Here is a 25,181-nt window from a genome sequence, read left to right as displayed (position 1 = left end):
ATAATGTGTCCTCATGGTGTCCACCCACTTGTTATGGGTGTTATGTTGTGCGTCTTGGGAGAAGGCGTGTTGAGGAGCAGGCAGGTCAGGGATGGCAATGGAAACATACCACAATCAAATTAAAAATCCCATCAAGTGCGGAAGTGGCATCTCAGAACTGAAATACTCCATGAACCGTCGAATGAAAATGAACCATATTTTGCAGAAAATAGGGTTTTTTTGCTGAAATTTGTTTTTATTCAAATAGTTGTTCTACATAGAAAACTGTTCCCCTAAGAGGAGCAAAATGCTATCGTAAAGGGATACAGGACGCCGTCTTCCTCTTGGATTGAATCTGCCACTTTTGTTGTTGTCTGTCCATCCTTGAACACCCACTTTGCAATAGCTGCTGTTAGCATTGTAATTGCCTCACTGCGTGATGCCATCCCTCCCTTTCTGTGCAGCTTTCCAAGGAGGACACAATTACATCAGGATAGGACATAATTCCCCTCAAAGAAGACCCAGAACGTTTTAACAGTTTTTTGGACAAGTTTAACCCCTTTCCACGTGTCCTAGTCCACTTTAGAAATCTAACAGCACATTCGTGCTCACACTTTACAGTAATGATTGAAGCAATGTAATAACCATTTGTGGGAAAGAGAGATGATCGCTGAGCTTTTTATAGTTTTTGCTGCGTGGAAAATCAATATATTTTATCATACTTGGAAAAGACTGGCAAACATGGTCAGGCCAGTGAGTGATTCACAGTACTTTAGACTTGTTTGGTGCAGTTCTTCCTATCCACAGGAGATGCTCTACCTGCCAGGGTGGGGAAACAGCCTGCTTCAATTTCTTATTCTGCCTCAGACTTCCTGTATGACCTCAGTATGTGGTTTAGGCTGCGAAGAAGACTAACTCACGCCGATTTCAGAGGCAGATAGGTTCCCAAATAGAATTCTATACCTATGTGCTTTTGAAGGTCTGAATTTTAGTCCCTCATGGCCCTTCACACATCTTTAAAATGAGGGTAAAAGCACTCTTATGCCTCACAAAAGTCCAGAGGAAGCTCATGAGAGGCTGTAGAGGTGCACAATACAGAGAAATCAAAAGCAAGACTGGGTTGAGACTGAGAACGGGTTTTCATCTGGTCTTTCTTCAGTGGTCTAAAAGAAAGGCACTTAAGACTGTTTCTTGCCAGCACAGGACAGCTATTGGAGTCACCTTCCAAAGACCCCAGAGGGAATCAGGACCACAGGACTGGACTCAGCACCACAAGATTGGATTCAAGACTATCTTTCCAATGAGTTAGTTCAGAGAATGAAACTTTGCTTTCACAGCAGGAAAGTTACTCCTAGTGTGATCAACACTCTGTGGAGCTGTTTAGCTCATAAACAGGGATTAAGATGTGGTTGCTGGCAATAGCTGAGGACAGGGCACCTAAATAAAAATAAATAAATTCTAAGTAAAGGTTAGGAGCAAATACCTTTGAAAAGAAGTGTATCAGTCTCCTGTTTCACATGTAGAACCCTGCTAGGCTCTTGAAGGACATGGTTTAGTGGGCATGTTGGTGATGGGTTCATGGTTGGACTAGATGACCTTAGTGGTCTTTTCCAACCTCAGTAATTCCATGATCCTCAGCAAGGTGAATATTGGTTTAAATTGTTCCGAATGGGCATATTAATCTCAAGTGTATGGAGAAGAGGAAGGAAGACCCTACAGTGAACAAAAGAGCAGCTAAAAACTATTTACAACAATCATCTGGGGAAACAATCAGTAGATCAGAATGACATGGGTCCAGCCTCAATCCCTACAACTAAGTTTGTCAGAATGGGAAGTTTTCTTCAGAATTTTGAACAACTCCAGTGCTGATCCACGTTTATCAGATTTTAGAAATGTTGATGCCTCCGAGACAGAAGCAGAGAGAGCCCCAGTGGCCCTGGCACTGCAGAAAAGGGTCTGATACTACTCACATAATGCCGTTGCGGAAATAGCTTTGGAAGGTCTCAGACTCATGTCCCTGCACCTCCCGGTGCTGCACGGGGCTTCCCCTGAGCGCAGTGTCCAGCTGGGTGACGTACATGGCTGCAGCACCTTGCTCATCCTGGGATGAATCCTTCCCAATCCAGTAATGCAAATCCACAGCGGTGCCACGAGAGGTTCTTTTGCTCTGGAAGAGGTGGAAGAGATGTGACAGGGTGAAGACACAGCCCATACGTGTGCTGCACATAACACTGCTGGCCAGGGAGACTTGGCCAAAACAAGTGACCATGGAGCCCTTTCCCAAGGCCCGTCCCCTTCTCCCTCTCCATAGGATGGAGCCCAATGATGCTCCACTGAAGTATGTTTCCAATGTATATGCTTTTATGACTCACCTTATCAAGGAAAACGAGGCACCTGTGGAAGTCCAAACCCTCATGTGTTTGGCCTGTCCTACTTTTGCAGAGTTTGATATGAAAACTTAAAGGACATTCTTCTCACAGATCACTTTTAAAAAACGTACCAGAGACTCTCTTATTTATTTGCCTGGAGACTGGATTCTCTCTCTCCCTTTCTCTTTCTTGTATCACACTACATAGTAACACCAACTGCCTAGGAGTTCCTGCTGACTTGCAAAAGAGACACAACTCCAAATGAAGCCGAGCCCTTGTATGCATGCTGTGATTCATCTTATTACAGAAAAACCCAATAGCCCAGAAAGAAGAGGCAAGTGATCTGAGAACAGGTGTGCTTATCATTATGTGAGTCGTGCCAGTTATTTTTCAGCACCTACTGTGTTAAATCCTATAATCCATGCCTGGAACAGATAATAAAAGCTCATTTTATAAACTCAATTTGACACTAAGTTCTGTTTATTTGCTTTGTGCAGTGATACTACAGTGACAAACACAGTAGAGCTTGAATAAAACACCGTTCCTCTAGGCACAGCTGACTAATTTGTGGCGAAATCATTCAATTTAATGCACTGTTACTGAAGATGATCAAAGTCCTATTGTCCTGCGGACAACCTTTGTTTGAAAAGCATCCAGTTAAGGTGCAGAATGCAAAGATGAGTATTTTTACCCACTTATCTGCAGGGAGGAAGGAGAGCGGTGGACTGACTAAGGGCTTTGTTACCTGGGGAAGCTCTTGCAACACAAGCTGAGCCTGTGAGCATCAAAACCTACAGCCAGCTCTCTGCAAGGACATTCACATTGTGCTCTAAGCACACCTTTGCACGTCTGCTGCCAAACTGATTCTCCAAAAACACTCAGAAGGTACCACCAATGGGGCGTGCATGGTGAATTTACCTGCGCTTCTGCCTAGCCTGAGTTCAACTTGTTGCAATTAAGTCTGGCCCAAATTTGGGTGGGACAGCAGAAGTCTCCTAAGGGAGAGAGGGAGAAGGGCTGCAGGTGGCTTGTCCATAACCCACACCATCTTGTGCAAATAACATCTCCCAGTTGGCCACCTCTCGCATCCCAAGAACACTCCCATAAGCCATGCAAATTCAGGCCTTGATGTAGCTCGCTGGGAACATATTGGCCATTTTTCCACTTCTGGACATAAATCAATGGATGAGAAGATACATCATTTTAATGAGTCATTGCTAATGGTTCCTCAGGACTTCTGATTTACTGAGCGCACAGCGCTGTTAGAACAGCCACGCTACATTCAGGTGTGTGATTAGGTGGCGAATGCACATGCACAACCACTTCTAGCCTCCAGCAACAAGACCAACAAAGAGCCCAATGATTGTTCACCTTACTTACGTGCAGAATTACGTAGCAGTCCCCTTCAAAAAAAGTCCCATAGGCTTTTTCAGGTACAGGAACCATCTTCATGTTCTGTAAGAAAACAAACACTTGGGTCATTGTGAGAAGTTGCATGGGGCAGATGGAACTCAAGTGACAGTGAGGGATTGGATAAGGAAGAATCAGGGCTGTGCTTGTGGGCTGGGGAAAGTCACTTCTGGAGGAAATTCCAAATGTACCACAATGTGAGTAGGTGAAAGTGAAAACACTGCTTGCCCAGACCAACAACTATTTTTATTTAAATGTTCCCCAGTGTAATCCTGTAGGCCTAGGGAAAAAGACACAGGAGTCACGCTGAGATGCCCTAGAGCTTGCATTTGTAGGGGATTTGCCTTGGAATTGAGCACATCTCATCCTAGATTTAGTTCTGGGCTATGTAAAATTCAAGGATAATTTTCAGTTTTGTCAGGATGACCACTTTGTTCGGGATTCATAGCAAGTAGCAGCACTGGGAAAAAAAAGGACGCTGATGTCTCTCATCCCCTCTAGACCCTAATTACACATTGTATCTGATACAAATGCACAATTAACCAGCCATGCCTGCCCAGTGCAGGTGGTGGGACGTGCCACCCACCAGTTCACACAGCTCCTGGACAAGAACTGACTCTGTGGTTCCCTGGAATTCAAGACATGCATTTTTCTGGCAGCCTGACTTGTTTCCCAGCATACCAACCTGACTCTTGTGAACCAAAATGTCTCTAATTTCAGATCCTCCTGAAAACAACTTAATACAATATTTTGGAGAGAAATGTTAAGGCAAAGATGCTGCAGAACATGGCTGGGATCTGCAGAGGGCCACCACCACTTGGAGATGTGTTGGATACTCTTTCCACTTCTCCCCAGGCTGTCTTCACCAGTGAATTGAAACAGCAAAAAGGCAAAATTGAGCACAGCTTGGCTCCAAACCCCAAGCAAAGACAATCCCAAGCACAAAGTGACTTTGCAGGTTGCAGTAACCCTGTAGAAACCCATCAGTCAATTTTGTCCTTGTTTTCCAGAGGAACAAGGGTTTCAAGGATTCAAGAGGAACACAAAAGCACCAAGCAATAGAATGCCAAATGTAGGGACAAGTTGAGCCTCCTGTTTCCCACTGCTGTGTCTTCCCTATAAGACCCCTCTTTTTCCAGATTAGTTCAAGAATATCTTTCTTGAAACATGCATACACACAGAAGAAATACAACATAACTGCCCCCTTACCATACCTCTATGCTCCATATCTGCAGACCCAGCCTTCTCTCAATAGTTGGAAGATTTGTGTCACCATCTGCCATCCTGAACTCTGAGCTGGAAAGGAAAGGAAAAAGGAAAAAAAAAGACAAAATAAGTACAGAAGTGGATAGAACAGTAAGTATGCTAGTCAGCTGGGTTTCTCTTGCAGTCAGTGGAGATAATCTCACCTTGAAATGTCTCTCTGCTGACTATAAAACGCACTCTCCAGTTCAGATGTAGTTATCTAGACTCAGATGGGATGAACTCCCATTTCCAGTGCATTCATGTCCATGGGGGCCCAAGTAAAGCATGGGATCACTGCCCAGCAAAGCCTGGATAGGAAACCACTGGTCTGATATGGGATTGTTTTTCCCTTGTTTGCACAGATGGGAAGGATTCAGCAGGGTGTTGGACCCAACATCAGTGCTGCTTTATTCACATTGCAGCACAGGCAATGGCAGAAACAACGGGTGCCTCCAGGAGATCCATGCCCTCCTGGAGCAGCAGAGGTCAGCTCAGGTGCCCTGGGTCACTAGTGGCCTAAGGAATGAAGTCCTTCCACTTCAGGAGGAGATTCAGGTCTAAGTTAAGCTACCTGCTAAGTATCTCAAGGTAGGACACCAGGTTTCCATCTCCATTAGGGTCAAGGGAGCCAGCACAGTCAGAAGAGCACAGGGAGTGATTCAGCTGTTGACTCAAACACCTATGCTATGTGAAGCCAAGCAGCTCTCTAGGCTCTGCTGCTTGTATGGGGAAGAGGTGGGATTCAGCTGCCCTCACAACGGTACCTGGGGACATTTAAGATGGTTTCAGTATCTCCAGATGCCACTTTGTTGGGTGAAGGTCCCCCATCCATAGAATAAAAGAATTGTTTGAGTTGGAAGGGACTCTGAAAGGCCATCTAGTCCAATTCCCTGCAATGAACAGGGATACCTACAGCTCCATCAGGTACTCAGAGCCCCACCCAGCCTCACCTTGAGTGTCCCCAGGGATGGGGCACCCACCACAGAATGGGACATCCACCAAATCCACCCTCTATCCTATTTGCCAGCTGTGAGACATACCAAGGACTCTCCTTAACTCCCTGCTCCCTCTGCTTGGATGGTTGAAGTTTTGCTAGTGAAAAAGCTTCTGAACCCAACTAACCTACCTTCTGAAGCAAACCAAACCCCAGACCAGCGTGTACAAGCTCCCTGGGTTGTATCCTAGCAGAGCTGGCTGGCATAACAGGTGCTTCCTGATCAATTCAGCTCAGCTGCAGCAACCACAGGACAGATTGTGATTGTGTAGGGGCACAACCCATATCAGCTGTTCCTGTATGAGTCAATTCTGCTTGCAGACCAAGGCCCAGCCTCGCAAGAAAGCATGGCTCACTGATTTCTGTGTTTTGCATTCATTTGCCTTACAAGTGCACTCTCCTGATTTGCATTGGCTTATGACAGACTGAACAATTGTACTGTGTTAAAAATGACTCGATTGACTGCATTTTCTTCCCTGCCTCTGTATGAAATGGCTCTCCTGGTTGTAGAGCGTGGCTTACCCTGCACACCTCTGCTCCTGTAAGAAGAAAACTGCCTGCAAGAAGGAACAGAGACATTTTTGTATGAGCTTGGCACAAAAGCTGAGCCACGATAAGATGAAAAATAAAAGAAGCCACAGCACAAAGCCATGAAGCAAGCTTCTTTTGAGGGAGAAAAGAAAAAAGACAGGTGATCCCATGCCAGAAGGCATCTTGATTACTTGTGTCACAAAAGCACGGAGAGATATGCTGAACTCGTCACCATCAAATCATTAGTCATGATGGACCTTCTCCTGAAGATTTTGCAAGAGAACAAAAGTTTCCGTTCTATACAGGAATGTTGGTGCATTAATATATTCTACAGCCCAGAGCTGCCAGATCCTTGCTCCTTGCATAGGCAGTGAAGCACCCACAGCCTTGAGCAGCAGGATTCAGCCATGCTCACTCCTTGGCCATGGATGGATCTGAAGGATCATGGAAGACTGAATCCATGTGGCCTTTTTTTAGGCCATGTTTACCAGGAGGGCATTAAACAACCCTTCTGTTCCCTTCAAATAGCTCCCAGGCAAGAAGAAAAAAGACATTTTTCATCTCAGGTCCCAGAATGGTAACCCCACATGGATTGAAAGCCAGATTCAGGAAGACAGCCTCTAAGGAGCTGGATACTTTTCTGAGTGGGGTCCTCACTCACTTACTGTGGAGTCTATGGTTGGCAGGAACTAATGCTAGAACCATAGAACTGTTTGAGTTGGAAGGGACCCTTACAGGCCATCTAGTCCAGCTCCCCTGCAATGAACGGGGATACCCACATCTCATTCAGGTTCAACAGGGCCTGAATGTCTCCAAAGAAGCACAGCCCCAGTTCAGATCTTTAACCAAAAATACTGCCCTTCCACTTCAATGTGGCATCTGAAAAGTCCCTATCAAAAAAAAAAATCAAGGGAAGCCTTCGCCCCTCAGCTATTTTTTCACTTATTTATGTATTTTCTCTTCCAGTTGAGTAGCAAAACGACTCAAAAATGGAGTCAGTACAGAGGTTTGCACGCGATAGAGCATGCGGGGGAGAAGTCTTTGCAAAACTGATACTGCTCCCTGTGGAAGGCAGCAGGCGTCATCGCCTCCGAGCAGCGCAGGAAGCGGGCGGCTGGCCAGCGGTGAGCACAGCTGGAGCCCTGCTCCTCCCAGCATCCCAGCCTCCTCTCCAGAAATGTTAACCCAAAGGATCCTCAGATTCCTTTGTGCTCAGACAATCATGACGGACAAAACCCTCCAGAGGCCAGTGACGCTTCACCAATTCCCACCCAAATGTCTTCCACTCAAAGTGGGGATCTTCGGGCTCGTCTGCTCCTGGGGCTCTGACAGTGGCTCTGGTCCCATCTTTTTGGGAAAAGCTGTTCCCCTCTTCGTTAACCGGGGCAGTGTGAAGCATGGATAAATTCAGCTGTTTCTTTGGACATTTCAGCTTCTTTCAGCTGGTGGCTAAGTTGGAAATAATAGGAATATGACTTCTATAATCAGACAGCTCATTTCATTAAAGATTTAATGTGGCTTTTAATCAGATGATCCCATAATTCAACTCCTGCTCAGACACAAAATCCAGTATTTATGGAGTGGAAACTTCTCATCTGTGCTGAAACCAGGAAGGGCAGAAACTTTTCTAATTTAAAAAGAAATAAAGAGGCTTTAAGAGGCTCAGGCTCAGCGTGGGGTTTGAACAGAGATGTCCAGCTCAGTTCCTATCTCACCCAAACTGGTTCTGCCCAGACCTAGGTGAAATGCAGATTAGCAAGGAGAGTGAGTCAGCCGCCTCTGGGGCAGGAATTTACTGAAAATAGCTGGTTATGGTGGCAATTCACTTCCTTCTACGTAGACAGTGTTTTACCTATTAGCTTCCTTCTGCACAGACACAGTTTTACCAGTGAAAGGGGAAAAGAGGCACTAAAGCAGCTGTAGGACTTTGCGTGCCCATCAGTAGCATGCAGCTGTTCGATTTTCAAAGGCAATTTTCATTTCTTGTGCAAAGGCAAGGATTGAAAAGTAGTCCTATGTGCAGCACAGCTGAGTGATTTTACTCATGTTGTCCCATCCCTGATGCTCCATCCCTACAGACACAAGGTCAGCCTGCACAGAACTCTGAGCACCTGATGGAGCTGTAGGTGTCCCTGTTCATTGCAGGGGAGTTGGACTAGATGACCTTTAAGGGACCCTTCCATATCAAATGATTCTATGAATTTCCACCTCTAGGGCCACCTACCATATTTGCACCATTTCCAAGACTCTTGAAGCCTTGGAAAGAGGAGCCAAGTATGCACCATGGGCACGTGGCCACTGCATGGCAAAGGCTCTGCTGGGCCATCGCTGCTTGGTTAAGATGTTATAAACTGCAAAGAGCAAATGCTTCTGCTGGCTGAGTGTAAAGGACCAAGGCCAGGTTGGATGGTTCCCTGCGTAGCCTGACCTGGTGGGTGATAGCCCTGCTCATAGCAGGGGGTTGGAACTAAATGTTCCTTAACGTCCCTTCCAATCTAAGCCATTCTATGATTCTACGAAGCTAACTTGACCTCAGGAACAAAGCTGGTAGGTGAAGGCAGATGGATCTCTTTTACACTTACTGCCAAAATCAGAGCAATACTCCTGCTTGCTAAATGTGACCGTTCTCCAACCAGCACAGTGTGAGGAAGAGCTTTGCCTTCAGGAAGGACCAGATGACTGATTAAGTGTCAAGGTCATTCTCAAGACTGGTTAATAAATAACAATTGGGGTAGAAATGCCAGCAGTCACAGCTTCATTTCGGTCAACCCGGTATGCATTGAGGAAGCAGAGGCAGCAGGACATTTTTCTTGGCAGTCTTGGGCTGTTCGGGTGGGGAGGGAGGACAAGTACTCAGGAGGGGACAGGAGATCATTTCAAACTCCCAGGGAACATTCAGAATTAAGTCTGATTTGGCTTGTCTGGGTTTTGGCGGTGCTGGAGTCCCAGCAATAAAAAACCCCAGTGAAATGACTAATGCTCTGTACAGCTTCGGGAAAATAGGAAGCAGCTGTGGCTCCAGCCTTTCCAGGCTGAAAGCCCTAATTATTGGGAATACTTGGACTGGCACGGGATGAGGTAAACCAGGGCTGTTGAACTGCTTACATTATAGTTGAGCATCTGGGCCCAAGGAGGTGCCCCTGGAGGTGTTCAAGAAACATGGAGATGCGGGACTTACAGACTTAGGTTTAGTGAGCAATACTGGTGGTAGGTGGGTGGTTGGACTAGATGATCTTGGGGGTCTTTTTGAACCTTAATGATTCTACGATTGTTTGCAGAAAGGAGAGCAGTAAACTCTTGTTTTGCTCCAGGATATGAAATTCAATATTGAGCACAGCACATGGCTCCTCAGCTGCTGCTTGGCACCACTGCTTTGAAGAGTGGCTGTCCCTAGTGAGGGATTGGCCAGAAGCACAGCACTTGAGCTGCATGAGCTGTCTCATTTTTGTGATGCAGGAGGAGAAAAAGTTCCTAACATCTCAGCCACTGTGGTGATGAGGCAGGGAATGGGATCTGTGCTTTGGGGGTAGCAAAAGAGGCAAGAGAACTGCTCAGCTGACCTCCTCCTCTGTGTACCATGAAGTCCAGGCTTAGGATCTTGGTATGCCAGCGAAATGGCTCTGCACAGACACTGCTGCTGACCACAGAGAGCACTCCAGTCCTCCTGGAAAGAGCTGTTGCCTGGCAGCTAAAATTATGTGAAATAAGCCTTGAAATAAGATGCTATTTCTGATCATGGTGGGCAATTAAATATTGGAACAGCTTATTAGAGAAGTTGGCAGGCTCTCCTTTACTTAATGTCTTTGAAACGAGATGGCTGAATGGCCAGGGTGTGTTCTTTGAGCTCAGATGCTCATGGTCTGCAACCATCAGGCTCCAGTCAGGTGCCACTCTGTTGGTCTGACAATAAGGCAATGACATGGACCAGTCCTCACGCTTCAGGGCTTCAGGGCCTCCTCTGTGGGTCAAAAAAGACCCCTTATCCTTGCTACCAAATCATCCACATGGATTATGGAAGGGGCTGAAGGGCTCTTCCACTCTTTTGATCCATCGATCAAAATCAGTGATGGGACATGGGGTGAGCTATGATTACAAGAAATTTGTTGCTCACCTTCTCAGGGATGCTAGCTTTGGAGCTGACCCCATGTTCAACCACTGTCTCAGGGCATCACCAAGATGCAGACCTTCAGCAACTCTCCCTACAACCTGTGCCCTCACCCTCTGTCCATTCCTGACACCTCCAACTTACTTTGTAGCTTACACACAGCCTTTTCCAGAAAACCAGTGATGCTGTGAGCCTTGACCTTTCAGTCCCTTGGAAGCTACACACAGGTGGGCTTTGCACTAATTGCTCCTTGCTTAAAAGGAAGGAGCACAAGAACCAATGCATTACTGGGAAATAGTTCCTAGTTGCCACAGCCCTCCACCTGAACCTCACCTGTCTCTTCAAATTCTTTGGAGGACATCTGATTTGGAAGGGCTGGCAGATCATGGTTTATCTCCTGTGACTTTGCAGACTCTGCAGCTGCCTCTTTTCCACCTGCCATAAATTCCAGCCCATCACCTTGCTCCATCCAGAAAGCCTTGCTCATCTCCCCACACCTCCCTTTATGACCTCTTTTCTTCTCCCCGTTCATCTGGCTGCTGGTAGCTTTCCAGCAGCCTGATCTTCAAGCAGATGGCCTCGGGAAACTGATTTGTAGGAGCAGATTTTCCCAAACTGCTGCTATTTCAGAATCCTCCCGCTAAAATTTTAATGCCTGTTTTCTCTGGGAAGAGTAGAGATGCATTGTCCCTGAAAACTTCTCATCAATGTAACAACATACTGATCATTAAATAGAGAGAAGCTATGGATGCCCCATCCCTGGAGGTGCTCAAGGCCAGGCTGGATGGGGCCCTGGGCAACCTGATGCAGTGGGTGGCAACCAGCCCATGGCAGGGGGTTGGGACTGGGTGGACTTTGAGGTCCCTTCCAACCAAAGCCATTCTACAATTCTATGAAACCCACCACCCTGAGGATGTGGCTGTGAGACGGAACAGCTTCACAAGAAGCTTTTAGGAGCCTGCTGCATGCAAATGCCTTGTGGCAGCGTTGCCCCTGGTGTGGTGCCAGGTGCACTATTTTCAAATACTAAAATGCAGCTTGACACACGCTTGCTCCAGGGGTATCCATTCCACCTCTGGCTCCTCACTGTGAGGTTACTGAGTCAGCCACAGTGCAGAGCCATCCCTGGGGAAAGCAGGCACGAAGCCTGCCAATTCCTTACGAACAAATCTCTCCTTTCTTTCAGCTCTTCTTGCCCTGGTGAAAGGCAGAGACTACTGGCTCAAGACCAGCCCTGCATCCAAAGGCAGGGCTTCGTGACACAGCAAGGGCATGAGGTGTATGCAGGAGGAAAACAAAGCCAAGGCCGTTTTCGTTCCTCGTCCCGGTTTCCTGAGAAGTGGTTCAGGTTAGAAGCATTCTCAGAAACTTCTAATTACTCACTGCCTCCAGGAAGAAAGTTACGATCCTCCCCAGCACCACCACTTTAACAGAGCATTATTAAACCTCATGACTGCAGGTCAGTAAAAGAAGAGCTGAGACGTCAGGGAGGAGGAGGTGTGCTCACTCACGTGTACAAGGCCTTCTGGGGCCCCAGGGAGCACCTGAGCTTCAGAAACGTGCAGTGGAAGGCAGGTGGATAGCTGAGAAGACACCCTACAAAGAAGGCATTTTCCCACTGACACAGAAGAGGCCGTAGCTTCAGGAAGGCCAGGAAAGGGGATTAGAGGATGGGATTCATTCACTCTCACTTGGATATCTGTTTGAGGTGCTGGATGAATCGCAGAATCATTAAGGTTGGAAGAGACCTCTGAGATCATACAGTCCAATCCCAACCCACCCCCACCATGCCCACTGACCACATCCTCCAGTGCCACAACTCCACAGTTCTGGAACACCTCCAGGGACGGTGATCCCACCACCTCCCTGGGCAGGAAACTCCAGGTACAGAGCCCAGCTTACTCACTGTCCTTCACCTCTTGCAGCACACGGGAGCTCAGCCCCATTCTCCAAGCCCAACAACCTGCTCCAGGAGACCCTGTTCCAGGTATGTTGTTGTGAACTGGTGGTGAGGCCATGGCACTGCTGCCCAGAGAAGCTGGGGCTGCCCCATCCCTGGAGGTGCTCAAGGCCGGGCTGGATGCGGCCCTGGGCAGCCTGAGCTGGTGCTTGATCTGGCAGTTCCAACCCTGCCCACAGCAGGGGGTTGGGACTGGGTGATCTTTGAGGTCTCTTTGAACCCAAGCCATTCAATGATTTAATGATTGATTCAGTGATTCTATGAACTGAGCCAAACACCACAAAAAACCTGCAGTTAAACCCAAACACCCGCGCCCACCTACCCTGTCCTTTTTAAAAATCAAGTCTTAGAGTTACGATCTTTAATATTTACTGTGAGAGCATGAATGCCTACGTGCACACACATGTATGTGCACAAGATAGAGAGCAGGTTTTCCTGGGGCAGTGTTTAAACAGTGCAAATGAATAAGCCCTTCCTATCGAGGGTTTTGTTTGATGGTGAGGGAGCAGGGGTGCTGGTCTGGACCTGCTCCCAGAGCACTGGCTTCCCAGTGGAAAGCGGCAAGATCAATGTTAACTATTAGGAAGGGATCGTAGAATCATAGAATGATTGAATGGTTTGGGTGGAAGGGAGCTTAAAGATCATCCAGTTCCAACCCCTTGCTGTGGGCTGGCTGCCCCCTACCAGATCAGGCTGCCCAGGGCCACATCCAGCCTGGCCCTGAGCACCTCTAGAGATGGGGCATCCCAGTCTCACTCTAGAGTAGACCCGCAAGCATCACGTCAAACTCGGGATAGGAAACCCAGGACTTCCTGTTAGAAAAGGTTTACATTTTGGACTGCAAATGAAATGGAATGACCTGGATGTAAGCGTGACATTCCGTAGGCGACCGTGCAGTTTCAAGTGGATGACACAGCTCTGCTGAAAGACGCCGAACTTGTGTCCAAACAGGGAGGTGCCAACCAACCCCACCCAACCTTCCTTGATTACAGCTGGGTGCTGTGAGTTCCCTTACACGAGCATCAAAACCTTTGAAACAGAGCCAGACCATCACAGGAACACCAGCAGCACCCTCCTCCCTGCCTGCTGGGAGCTGGTCACCCATACTAATGTTGTCCCCTAGGCTGCTGTGAAGCTGGAGGGATGCTCAGTGCCACATGTGTGCCATGGTTATCCATGCTTCTGTGTACCTGGCACATGTCTGGCATGAGAAGGGAGATTCAGCCCATGCAGGACCACGGCACAGGAGCACAAGAAGACGGTGCAATCCCATCTTGCCTGAAATGAAGGGCAGCTTTGAGAGAGCAGCACGTCAACTGCGTAGAGCCGAAGGAATAAAACATCCCTGCAAATACCGCAAAGAGCTTTGAAAGAGTCATTCATCCGGGGCCTGCTTTTGCAACCACAGCTGCCAATGGGAGTTTTGTCTGAGCACTGAGGAGGAAATCGGGCATCTGAAAGGCGGGCTTTGCTCAGAGCCAGGCAGCAGCTTCAGGCAGCAAAGTGCAGTAATTCAGGCTCCAGCAGCCTCCTGAAGGGAAGGTGGGTATCTGTATAATAGCATCGCCAAAAAAAGAACGTGACTTCCAGTGCTGCCCATCCCAGCTGTTTTAGCAAGAGCAATTTTAAATCAAGGGCTATCCAGAAAGCTATTCTTTCATTGCAGGGCATGGCCATGGGGTGTTTTTAGGTGGGAGAGGTCAGCTGCTCTGAATAGCCCATGCCACAGGAAATAGCTGGGATGGAGCTCAACCGTGCAATTTCACATCCCCTGTGCCTCAGGTCTTTGACGTGGATGTAAAGGAATGACAAGTTCTAGCCTCAGATAAGCATGGATACAGTCAGATAAAGGCAGATAACAATGGCAGGACTCCTGTTTCAAGCAAAGGCCCTTGGGAATCAAGGCAAGATGCACACCACCCTATGCTGAAAATCAACATTGCATCTGAGAGGACTTTTCACAGTGGCGGATGCCAAAGAGGTAGAGACAACATTTACCCTTTTTGATTTCCTTTTGCACTCAAAACGGTCAATGGAAATGAGCAATCATCCAGGATAAATCACAGCTAGGCCCATTTCCAGAGCTGTTTTATGTGGAAAGAGAGAGCACAGAAGAGAGATTTAATGGGCCTTGGGAGCAGGTATCGCCCTGTGACTGTACAATGTGTGTTCAGCTGAGCGGTCAGCAGAAGCTCGAGAATATACTGGAATAAAGAAAGAGAGCGGAGATATTTCGGGTGCAGGATGTCCACATGAAAGCCCTTCCTTGCGTAGGTGGGCATGTGGTATTCAGCAGAGCAGCTTTTAGAGCAGACACAGACAGCCCAGCCCATGGACTTGTGCCAGCCACAGAGCAAGTTTCTGGTGGCTGTAAAGAGCTCGTTCCTTGCAACAAACAGGGACCTTAATGATGGTTAATAGTGTCACGTTCCTCCTCCATCTGCTGGGCAAGTGGCACAAAGGTCCCGTCATAGCACTGAGCTTCAAGAGCTCTGGGGATGGGGATGAACAACCACAGCATGGGCAGTGCTGGGGGTTCCGGCTCCAGGGCAGACCCAGCCTGGAGTCACCAGGCTCACGGTGTATCTCCTTCATGTACCACACGTCCCTCACCTCCCTGGAGCTCCACAGCAGAAAAGGTGACAACCTCGATGCTTGAAGTCCAGAAAAACATGTGCAGCTCCATGGGAAAGACCAAGAGACACCATGAGCATAGAATCATAGCATCACACAATCATAGAATGGCTTGAGTTGGAAGGATCTTCACCATCCTTGTCCATTCAAGAGCAGGGACCTATTTCTCAAGAATCCCAAGAGCCCTAAGATACAGGGGATGCAAGGAGACCACGGTGACGCTATTTGAGGCCAAGGCACGAAACCTTTGCTCCCAGCCGGGACACCTTGACAACTGGTGCCACAAGGTCCTGCCTAGGAAATCACATCATGAGACAAGAGAGGTGGGGGAGAAGGGCAGCCTGGTGCGGGGAGGAGGGCAGAAGACATAACCTCGGTTTTCCTGGCCTGACACCCATCCTTGCGCTTCCTTCCAGCACAGCAAGGTATGGTAGAACCCCACCAAAATGAATACTGATGCCCTCCCATTGTCTAATCTCCACTCTGCAGGCTCTAATTTACCCATTTAGCTGCGGTGTGTAAAGAGCACCTGGATGATTCACCTGCCAAGTGCTACTCTTGTGGGGCCAGTTTGCCTCTGCTGTTGTAAGATTTGTTTACACCTGTGCTAGGACAACCTTGAACAAATGCGAGCCTCCCACAGATGCTAATTCATATCGCTTCTCCTTTCTGTTAAATATTTATGCTCCTAATAGACACGCCTAAGAAAAACACTGGCAAGTAAGCCCGCAGCTCCACTCCATTACAACTCAATTTTATCGCAGTTTGATCTGCATCTCAAATGAACAAGAGGAGAAAACAATCTGTGCTCGCAGAGCAAACAGCACTCAGCCATTAGCAGCTTTATCAATTAGACTCCAGCAGGACCCCCATGGGTCAGAACTTCCAGCGCAGCTTTGGTCGCTGCTTGAACCTGCAACATCCACTCTGGGCGGCCAAGCTTCGGGCAGATCCCCATGGCAGCAAGGAATGAAACAAACAGGGTCGAAGCAAAACGCTGTTAATTGCTCGGTGCGTGAAATCAGAGCTGTTCTGTGCAGAGAGCTCCACGCAAAGCATACGTCCTTGTGGCCGCGCTCCTCGGCGAGCGGAGAGAGCTGCTTGCCCCGTCCCAAAGGCAGCGCCGGGGGGTGCAGGGCTGGGGGGCTCGTTGCTTTGATTTTACGAAATTCTTTCAATTTTTTTTAGTTCCTTACTCCTCCGCAAAGCAAAAGTGGTCATGAAACAGCTCTGGCCTTTAGGATAAAGCCAGGAGGGGTGCAGAAAAGCTGCTTACCTTGCTGGAAAGCACCCGGCGTCCTCGCAGCTCTCCCTCCTCGGCGATCCCAGCGCTTTCTCTTCTCTTTGGTGAGCTCGTTTCAAGGCACTTTTGTTTGCTGTTCTGCTACCTTGTCAGCCAGGGAACAGCAGTGCTCGGTAATTCAATCCTCTATTTAACTGCAGACACTCCTACTGCAGATCACACCCATTCCCAGGCTCACCGAGGGACAAAGAGGGAGCCAGTACGAGAGAGTTTCAACCAACTGTTTGCATCAAACATCCACCAGCGCTGCATTCACCGAGCGCTAATGATTAAGTGCTGCTTTAATTAGAAACCTGTTTTGTTCAGATTTAAAGGGCAGAAGTGTTTTTTTTCCCCCTTGTCGCCGCACAAAGCCAGGCGCGGTGCTGCTCGGTGCCACATCAGCACTTGGGCCCCAGAGCCTCAGCCCCAGTCCTTGACTCCGTTCTGACCCTAATTTCAGCAGCCAAAGTGGCCCAAGAGGGGGATGTTGTGGGCATACACCCTGCTGGGTCTCCCTTGGTGCATGTGCAGCTCTGGGCAGTGGGGAGCTGGGGGTGAGGATGGCCACCAAGGTTACTGGCGTGTGATGGAGCATTGGAGCGTGCAACCAGCCTGCCCTCCCAGGAGACAGATAATGATAAGCCAGAAAAGCTCAACAGAGCTAGCAGTGTTTGCCATAGCCACCGCCCGCAGCAGAAAACTCTCCTCTTTGCTGGGAAAGGTGGATCAGAAGAGGTGTGAGATAACTCAGGTAGGTGGGCTTCCTGTCTACCTCCCTGGTAGAAATGATGAACCTGAACTTGGTTTTTTTCCACCCTTGTAATGCTCTTGGAAACACATAGATGTATGTATATTGCGATATGGCAGCTCATTAAGAAAAAAGCACTTGCAAAGGGTGGCTCTGACATGAAGCTATGAAAGTTGCCTTGGTGCCACTGACTGTGACCTGAAGACAAGCCACCTCCTTTCTGTCCCAGATTCTCTTGATTAGTGATGGGAACATCCCTCACTGGAGAGGAGCTGAGGCAATTCTTACCCTGCTGTCACTGGCTGGGTGTGTCTTTGGAGACCAGGGCCCATTGCCCATAGGGATCTCCTGCATGTTTTTGGACAGCTTGCTCAGACTTGGACTTTCAGAGGAATTGAGAGGCCAGGCTCCCAGTGATGCCCATGGGAAATGAGCCTCTGAACATCAGTCCCTTCCATCTCCTATGCTCACCTATGAAATGAGGACAGCAACCCTGCTCCCCTTTTTGCAAGAGAAAGAAAAGGTCACCAGGCACTCAGGTGTAAGAGTGAAGATCATGTGTAGAGCAGAGAGATGCCAGAAAGAACCATGCCCATTATGGTGCCCAGTTGGGTTTTGAGTATCTTCATGGGTGGATGCTCCACAGCCTCTCTGGTCTAGGAACCATCCAAGTTCTTCCCTTCCTACATGTCAAGTTTCTCTTGCCATGCTCTCCTGTGTGGAGCCAGGAGCTGGACTCGATGATCCCTATGGGTCCCTTCCAACATGGGATATTCTATGATTAATTCCTTAGAATAATCCACATAAACTGCAAATGGATATGGGTCAGCTCATCAGCTAAACCAGACACAAGAATGAGATTAAACAGAGTTTGCAAGATGTAGTCCAAGGGACCTGCAATAGGATGAGTGCCCAAAATATTTGTGACATTAGGTACAGATCAGCATACCACTAATCACAATAGCTGCAAATCAGGGTGCAGGTTGAACCTGCTCATTCAGCCCATGTGTGTCCATATTTGAGAGGAACATTTTGGATATCTCATGGTTTGATGGTTGCAGATGCAAAACTATCAGTGAGCAATTTATCTGCAGGTTACAGCTCACAAAACTCACAGCAGCCTCCACCTTGCATTTCTCATTCCTTTCATTGCTGAAAATTCATGCTGAGTGTCTTCCTCTTCCAACCCATCTCCATGGCTGCAGCTACATGAATGTGAGCTCCAGGAAGCATGTCCTTCCTATCACCACCGCTTTGGTTGTAAGGCCCATTTGGCTCATGCACTTGCAGCATTTGAGCTGCCCGTCCCAATTCCTTTTCCCCTCCACGGTGACAAAGTGGTAAATAATCCTGGTGAGCTTTTAAGAAACTCAGATCTGCAGGAATATGTATGCAGCAGCTTAGGGCAGTGAGTGCTGAGAGAAAGGGAAACATTTGTCATAAAACATGGGCTCATTTAGTGCTGAGCTGTAGGCACGTTTTCTTCCTGCTAATTTCCGTCATGCCATGGGGTTACAGAGCAGAAAACATTATTTCCAAGCAGTTTAACGTGGTACTGGTGGAGAACAGAACAGCTTGGCTTCCGTAACTGCAGATAATCTGAGATGTTCCCGTTCCAGCTAATTTTCCCATATGCATGACCCCATGTATTCATATTCTCATCCTGAGCCTCGATATTCCCAGAGCTCAAAGACCTTGCGGTTTCAGGATATTTTCCATATGTAGAAATGGCAGATGAGGCCGTGTTCTGCATCCCGGCGCAAGCCTAAGACACTGGAGACATTGTCACAGGGAGCCGCTGGAGAAATCAGAAGTGCTGGGAGGAAGAGGACAAGATCAATGTTTGGCAGCGCAGTGGCCCCCACCTGCCTCACCCTTGGCCACCCCACGTGCCTGTGGACAAGGTTAACATTGTGCGCGGGGAAACAGGCTCTGCCAAGGATGTATTTACCAAATGACACGTTGCAAAGGTATTTCCACCCCAACTCATGGCTACGGAGCTCTGGGAGGAAGAGGAAAGGCCAAACCCTGCAGGTGAGATAACACGGCAGGGGCCTCTCGCTTGGGAGAAGCAAGGGGAGGAGGCAAAAAAACCCACAGATCTGCTCAAGAGTGCAGGGACCCATGGCTGCTTCTGTGGGGTTTTGGTTAGTGGGCATGGTGGGGATGGCCTGGTGGTTGGACTGGATGATCCTTATGGTCTTTCCCAACGTTAATGATTCTGTGACTCCGTCAGCGTCCTGCAATCAAAGCATCATATGGATTGCTGAGAATGCTGCAGGAGATCTTTGCATGACCCCAGACCAAGGAATGTGCCGTTTTGCTATGCGTTCCTCACTCAGGCGCTTTTCTGCCTGGCAAAATCATTGTGTCCAAATGAAAACCCACACAGTGCCTCTTACAGGGCTCCCTATAGATCTGATACAAATCGCTTGGGGATGCTTACAACTTGCAGCAGCACCAGAGGCACCCAGAAGCACAGCCAGCTCCACATGCAGCCCATGAGCAAGGCAGGGAGGCCCTGAGCCTCAGGTTTGCTGTAAGGTTTGCTGCAGGAAAGCGAACCTAACTTTGCTCTTTGGCCCCGTGGGTTTGGAGCGGTGGAGGTCAGGGCTTGGCATGGAAAATGCTTCGTAGGGCAGTGCTCTGCAAGAAGCAGCTGACAAGGCAGCACGGCTGCCGCTGATGGGTGCTGGTTAATGGGCAACCACAGCAAGTGGAAGGGGCTCGAGGCAGAGGAAGGTGCACGGGCACCTGGGTGAGGAGTGCTTCTACGCAAGGCTGTCTTGCACTGGCCGAAACAAAGTGATCTTCAGCTGCAACGAGTCCCTGCATCCTCCAGCTTTCAGCACACAGAGAAGCCCTTCCATCCCAGCTCTCAGACAGCGCTGTGCACAGAGCCATGCACACACCACCTCCTGCAGAAGCAGCGGAAGGATGTGCTAAGCCCTCTCCTCCCAGTTCAGGGGAAAGAAGTGCCCTTGGCAAGCCACAAGCTCAAGGAATAGCTTGGTGAGAGCTTTGGAGAGCCAGTCTGACCTCCTGGATCCAGCAGCTTGCAGCAGGTTGAGACAGGAGCAGTGGCTCTGGCACAGACCTTACAGTGTTGGGGCAGAAGCAATCTGTACCAGTTGCTCCAATTCATTGTTTGGCAAGCTTAGTGCAAACTAAGCCAGCTATGATGGGATGTGAACTGGGGATATGAGGCTTAGCGAGAAAAGAAACACCCTTGCAAGAGAAAAGGAGAGAGCTCAGAGATGGTCACACCTCACAGCACCACAACAAGGTCTGCCAGGGCTTCTGGTCAGCCTCGAACCCTTCTTACATGTCCTAAAATATCTGCAACCCATCCCTAAAAGTGGGATGCAGAGCTCGGACTCTTTGCTAGTAAGGAGGAATGCTTCAGTGGTGGCATCTGCACCGACTGTGACAACAAGGTAAAGCAACACGGATGGAGATGGCCATGCTGCACTGGACCTCCCGTGGGCTCGCTGTGTGAGCACTGTAGGGAACTGCTGTAGCAGGGGGTTGGACTGGATGATGTTCAGAGGTCCCTTCCAACCCCTACGGTTCTGTGATTCCTTGATTCCCAGGGCTATATTCGGGGCAAAGTGGAGGAAAACCCTCGGCGAGGTCAGCCTGCATTGCAGTGGGGCCGGCTGCAGCGTGGGGAGCGCTGGCCGTGCCTGTGTGCACTGTGGGCGTGGGCTCCCCTCTCCGTTTGCTCACTCACGCCATGGCCGAGAATTAACAGGTGCACTGAGAAAACAGAATAGCAGAGGTGGGACCGCGGCACGGGCAAACAGCAGCCCTGGATGCCTTCCAGGGGGAGGAGGAATGAGGCAGTGGGGCCGCGGTTCTATCAAGCCGTGTTCAGATCGCTGTTGTATCTGGGGAGGCTTCCAGATGGACACGAGTCCCCCAGGCCCCATAGCACCACCAAGCCCCACTCGTAATGCTGATGCAGAGTTTGGGCAGCCAATGATCTTTGGGTTGCTGGCTGGCTGCCTGCTGGGACGAATGAGGTCTGCGCTAGAAAAGCTTCAATTTTCTATTACTTCAGAAAATTACCCCGGTTTTCCAGAATGCCAAAAAGCTCCAGGGAAGTACTTGGTGTCATTGGGCACTCAGCAGGGCTTGGCCTTTTGGAGATGGAGAAGCTAACGGGCCAAGCTTCAAGGCAATGTGAGGTACTCACAAGGTGTAACCCTGGGGAACGATGTGCGGGAGAACCAAGCTATTGCCTTCCTTTTCCTGAGCATTTTCCTCACTTTTACATAAACTACAGCCAGCTGAGCTGAGGCTTTGGGCTGTCAGCTGCTGGTAATCGTTATTAAATTACCAGCTTCCTCTAGAGATCTCCAATCCTGACTCAGCCCTTCACGAAGCAAATGTCGATGATTAATGGGCACCCAAACACATCATCCCAGGGTAAGCCATCCCAGGAGCCTTGTGCAGAGATGTGTACCTACCTCGTGTCAGGCAGTCTCAGGGCTTACCAGCTGGGAGATGGTTAAGGTCTCCCAGTCAGTATCACGGTGGGAACAGAGCGAGGACAAGAACAAGCCCAGATCGCCCAAGCACCAGCCCGGTGGCTTGGACATGAAGTCCAATCTCTTCCTCTGTGTCCTGTCACCACCTTGTCTTCAGCCCCCAGCCACAGCACGATGCTGGTGTTTCCCCTAGGTAGAGAACCACGTCTACCTCAGAAAGGAAGACAATGAGGAGAGGGAGACAGAAAGCAGAGAGAATCAGTAAAAGCTAACATCCCTCAAAATGAGCCAATCTTGCAAACTGCTGCATTTGCGAGGAGTTTCACAAAACCTCAAGGGTTCTCTCTCAGCCCTAATGAAAACCTTATGAAACCCAACAAATTCCAGCACGATTTGGTCAGGCTCATCAAGCAAAGCCTTTGCAATTTCTGGCATCAGCTGGATCCAGCAGAAAGGAGATGTCCCACAGCAGAAGCTGTACATGCAGGGCAGGCTCAGCCCAGCATGAGTTAATGGCTGTGTGACCCTGGCAGAGGTCAGCCCGTGGCAGCCTTTGCTTGGTGAAGGAGTAACTTGCTGCTGTCATGGTACTGACACCCCCCGAGGTCTGGGCTCCTGGCGACTGTCCTTGCATGGGAAGCACACCGTGAGCAAGATGAAGCATTAACGTCTTGCCCTCACGTGGAAGCTAAAGCAAAACGAGGTCATTTACGCCTTTTTCATAGAATCATAGAATCATTATGGTTGGAAAAAATGTCTATGATCATCCAGGCCAACCACCCACCTACCACCTATACTGTCCACTAACCCATGTCCCCAAGTCCACGTCTCCATGGTTCTGGAACACCTCCAGGGACAGTGCCTCCACCACCTCCCTGTGCAGCCTGTCCCAGTGCAGCACCACTCTTTCAGAGAAGTTTTTCTTGATATCCAACCTTTTGGCCATGATTAAATGGGAGGTTTGTGCAAGAACCAGAAAGTCAACAGTGTCCCCCAGCAGCTGATCCCACCATGGAGATGCGACCTGAGTTTCTCTCCTATGGGGTGTAGTTGGTCATTAGCACCTGGTGAAAGCAACTGGTCCCAGTGGTCTTAATGGGAGTTGGGGTCACTGGATGCTGAAAGGAATTGCTGCAGAACACACCGGCTGTAGCGGTGCAGGCTGCTGGAGCTCCCACCCACACTCCTTATTTTTTTTTTAGCACTCAAGCAAATCAGAGGTTTTCACAGCTGTGGGAAACCTGATTGCTCACATTAGTGACTATACCTGAGTGCCCACAGAATAACCCCACCCTCCCACATGAGCTTAATCTTTAATTCCCGTCACTTCAGCGACCTGGCTGCACGTGTGACTACACAAAGTGACTCTCTGCTGAGAGTGGAGGTGGGGATGAGCTCCTGAAGCCCTGTCCTTCTGCCAGCAACACCATCCACCTCCATGAAGTCAGCGTCATGGCAGACACCAGTCTTACCTGTTGAAATTGTGGTGCCCAGATGTGGGAACTGCCAGGTCAGATGGGACTTGTGCCATGAGAGAGGCATCTAGGAGAGGACCCAGACTTCACGTTTGGGTCTGTTCCCCAAATCTCCTTGCAACAGAGCAAATTTTTCTCAGGGGCACAGGCAGTTTGGTAGCTGAGCTGAGTTTCCCAGCTCCTGTTGTTCAAATCTGCTGAATGGGGCCAATGAATTTCAAACCAAAGGAGGTGAAGGAGTCAAACTGCAGATCCCCAAGACCTGCAGGCAGAGCTAAACCGTGCCCATGGGCTCAGGGTATGGCAGGTAGCTGTGGGACGAGCTATTGTTTGCAGGAATGCGGCCCTGCCTGTGCCAACCAGGAAGGAGGAAGGAAAATGAATCGCTCCAAAGGCTGAGAAATTGTCATCCTGTGTAATGTCACCCCTCCCTGCTATTCATGGCCCCCACGTCATGGGATGGGTCGGGTGGGCTGCAGCAGGACCCACAGACTCAATGGATGAAGAATTCACGTAGCTGTGTTTTAGGCAATGTCATGGCCTGGAGGGTTCAGTCACTCTGTCAGTAGAAATCTTCAGAAAGTCAAAACCAGAGACAGAAGCCAGGTCTCCTGTGTCCCCCATAATGCCCATTGCTGCAGACGTGCTGTGTTTTGTTTGTACCTAAGCAGATGGTGATGAGTTTGGGTGCCAACAAGCGTTGGCTTCATTGGCCAACAAGCATTGGCCTCAAGCATCCCCCAGCTGCCACCAGGTCTGCACGAGGCCAGCGAGGACCTGGCGGTGCACCCCGAAAACCTCTCCCTTCAGGAAAAACCTCACCCCGAGGCTGATACACCCAATTCCTGACGGAGTGCTTTGGCTGTTAGTCAGTGCAAACTTCGACACTGTCTGTCCTTAACGGGTCGGAGCACTGGCACCCGGCGAGGAGCTCAGCCGAGCAGTTCTAGTTACCATGTTTGCACACCAAACAAGAAACCTGCCTGACTTCCGCCTGGGACAGGGCTCTTTCTGCTACGAGGGAGAGGTCATGCTCGAGGCCAATGAGCAATTCCATTCGGTTCTAACCAAACCTGCTCGGGGGATGGATGATGAAGAGATGCTGGGGAGCTGGCAGTGTGTGTGACCTCATCAATGTGCACTCAAGCTTTGGCTTCCTGGCCATTTTTGCACAGGTTCTGTCCTGTCTGCAGTCAGAAGCGTTCACAAAGAAGGGGGGAGGATGAGGATACGGAGGCACACCATAATAAAAGGACCACACTTTGTACATGGGAAATGCAGAAAGAGCAGCAGCCGCCGGTGCAGAGTTGCTTTTTGCATAGACCAGTGACAAATTCAGGCTCTCTCAGGAACACTTTCCACTTTACCCAGTAACCACCGATTATAAAACCCCACACCCCAGCTCTCAGCCATTTCAGCCACATTCCAGAATGCTTCAAACCTCCAACGATGCAGCCCTGAAGCTATTTCCTTAAATCCCCTTTCTTCTCTCCTAAACCATCCTTCCCAGCTGGACTACTGACCCGATGGTGCCTCTAAAACACTTTCTCAAAACAAAGCAGCAGCAGATGGGCATGCTGGGGTCACTGGGAGCTGGGAGCTTTTTCAGTATTTGCTTTTGAAGACTGATGCGGATGCATCTGTGCCACAAAAGGCCAGCTGCAGGTATGTGCAGAGGTGCGTGGTGTCTGCATGGGGTGGTCAAGGGGAAGAAGCATCACCAGTGAGGGTGGCAGGTGCATGCCATATTGGTCCAGATGAGCAGTATCCCTGTTTCAACCATGTACAGCTATATAGCAGTGGTTAATACATCTCTGAAATCTTTCTTTCTTTTTTTTTTCTTCTTCTTTATCCTTTTTTTTTTCTTCTTTTTCTTTCTTCTTTCACTTTCTTTTTTCTTCTTTTCTTTCTTCTTTCACTTTCTTTTTTCTTCTTTTTCTTTCTTCTTTCACT

The 25,181-nt window shown here is 49.0% G+C and overlaps 1 protein-coding gene across 1 annotated transcript in view; it reads right to left on the bottom strand.

Moving 5' to 3' along the window:
* Positions 1–16,661, bottom strand: part of VILL (villin like) — a 32,922-nt gene extending 16,261 nt beyond the window's left edge. The window contains exons 1-4 of the mRNA XM_021388640.1: positions 16,504–16,661; positions 4,973–5,054; positions 3,729–3,803; positions 1,950–2,146 (exon numbers count right to left, since the gene is read on the bottom strand). Of these exons, the coding sequence (XP_021244315.1) occupies positions 1,950–2,146; positions 3,729–3,803; positions 4,973–5,041 (341 nt within the window). The 5' untranslated portion in view covers positions 5,042–5,054; positions 16,504–16,661. The remainder of the gene's footprint in view (positions 1–1,949; positions 2,147–3,728; positions 3,804–4,972; positions 5,055–16,503) is intronic.

This window comes from Numida meleagris, chromosome 2 (genome assembly GCF_002078875.1).
Source record: "Numida meleagris isolate 19003 breed g44 Domestic line chromosome 2, NumMel1.0, whole genome shotgun sequence".
In the NCBI taxonomy this organism is placed as follows: Eukaryota; Metazoa; Chordata; class Aves; order Galliformes; family Numididae; genus Numida; species Numida meleagris.
The sequence above is the reverse complement of the archived record's forward strand: the minus strand, read 5'-3'. Positions and strand labels throughout refer to the sequence as shown.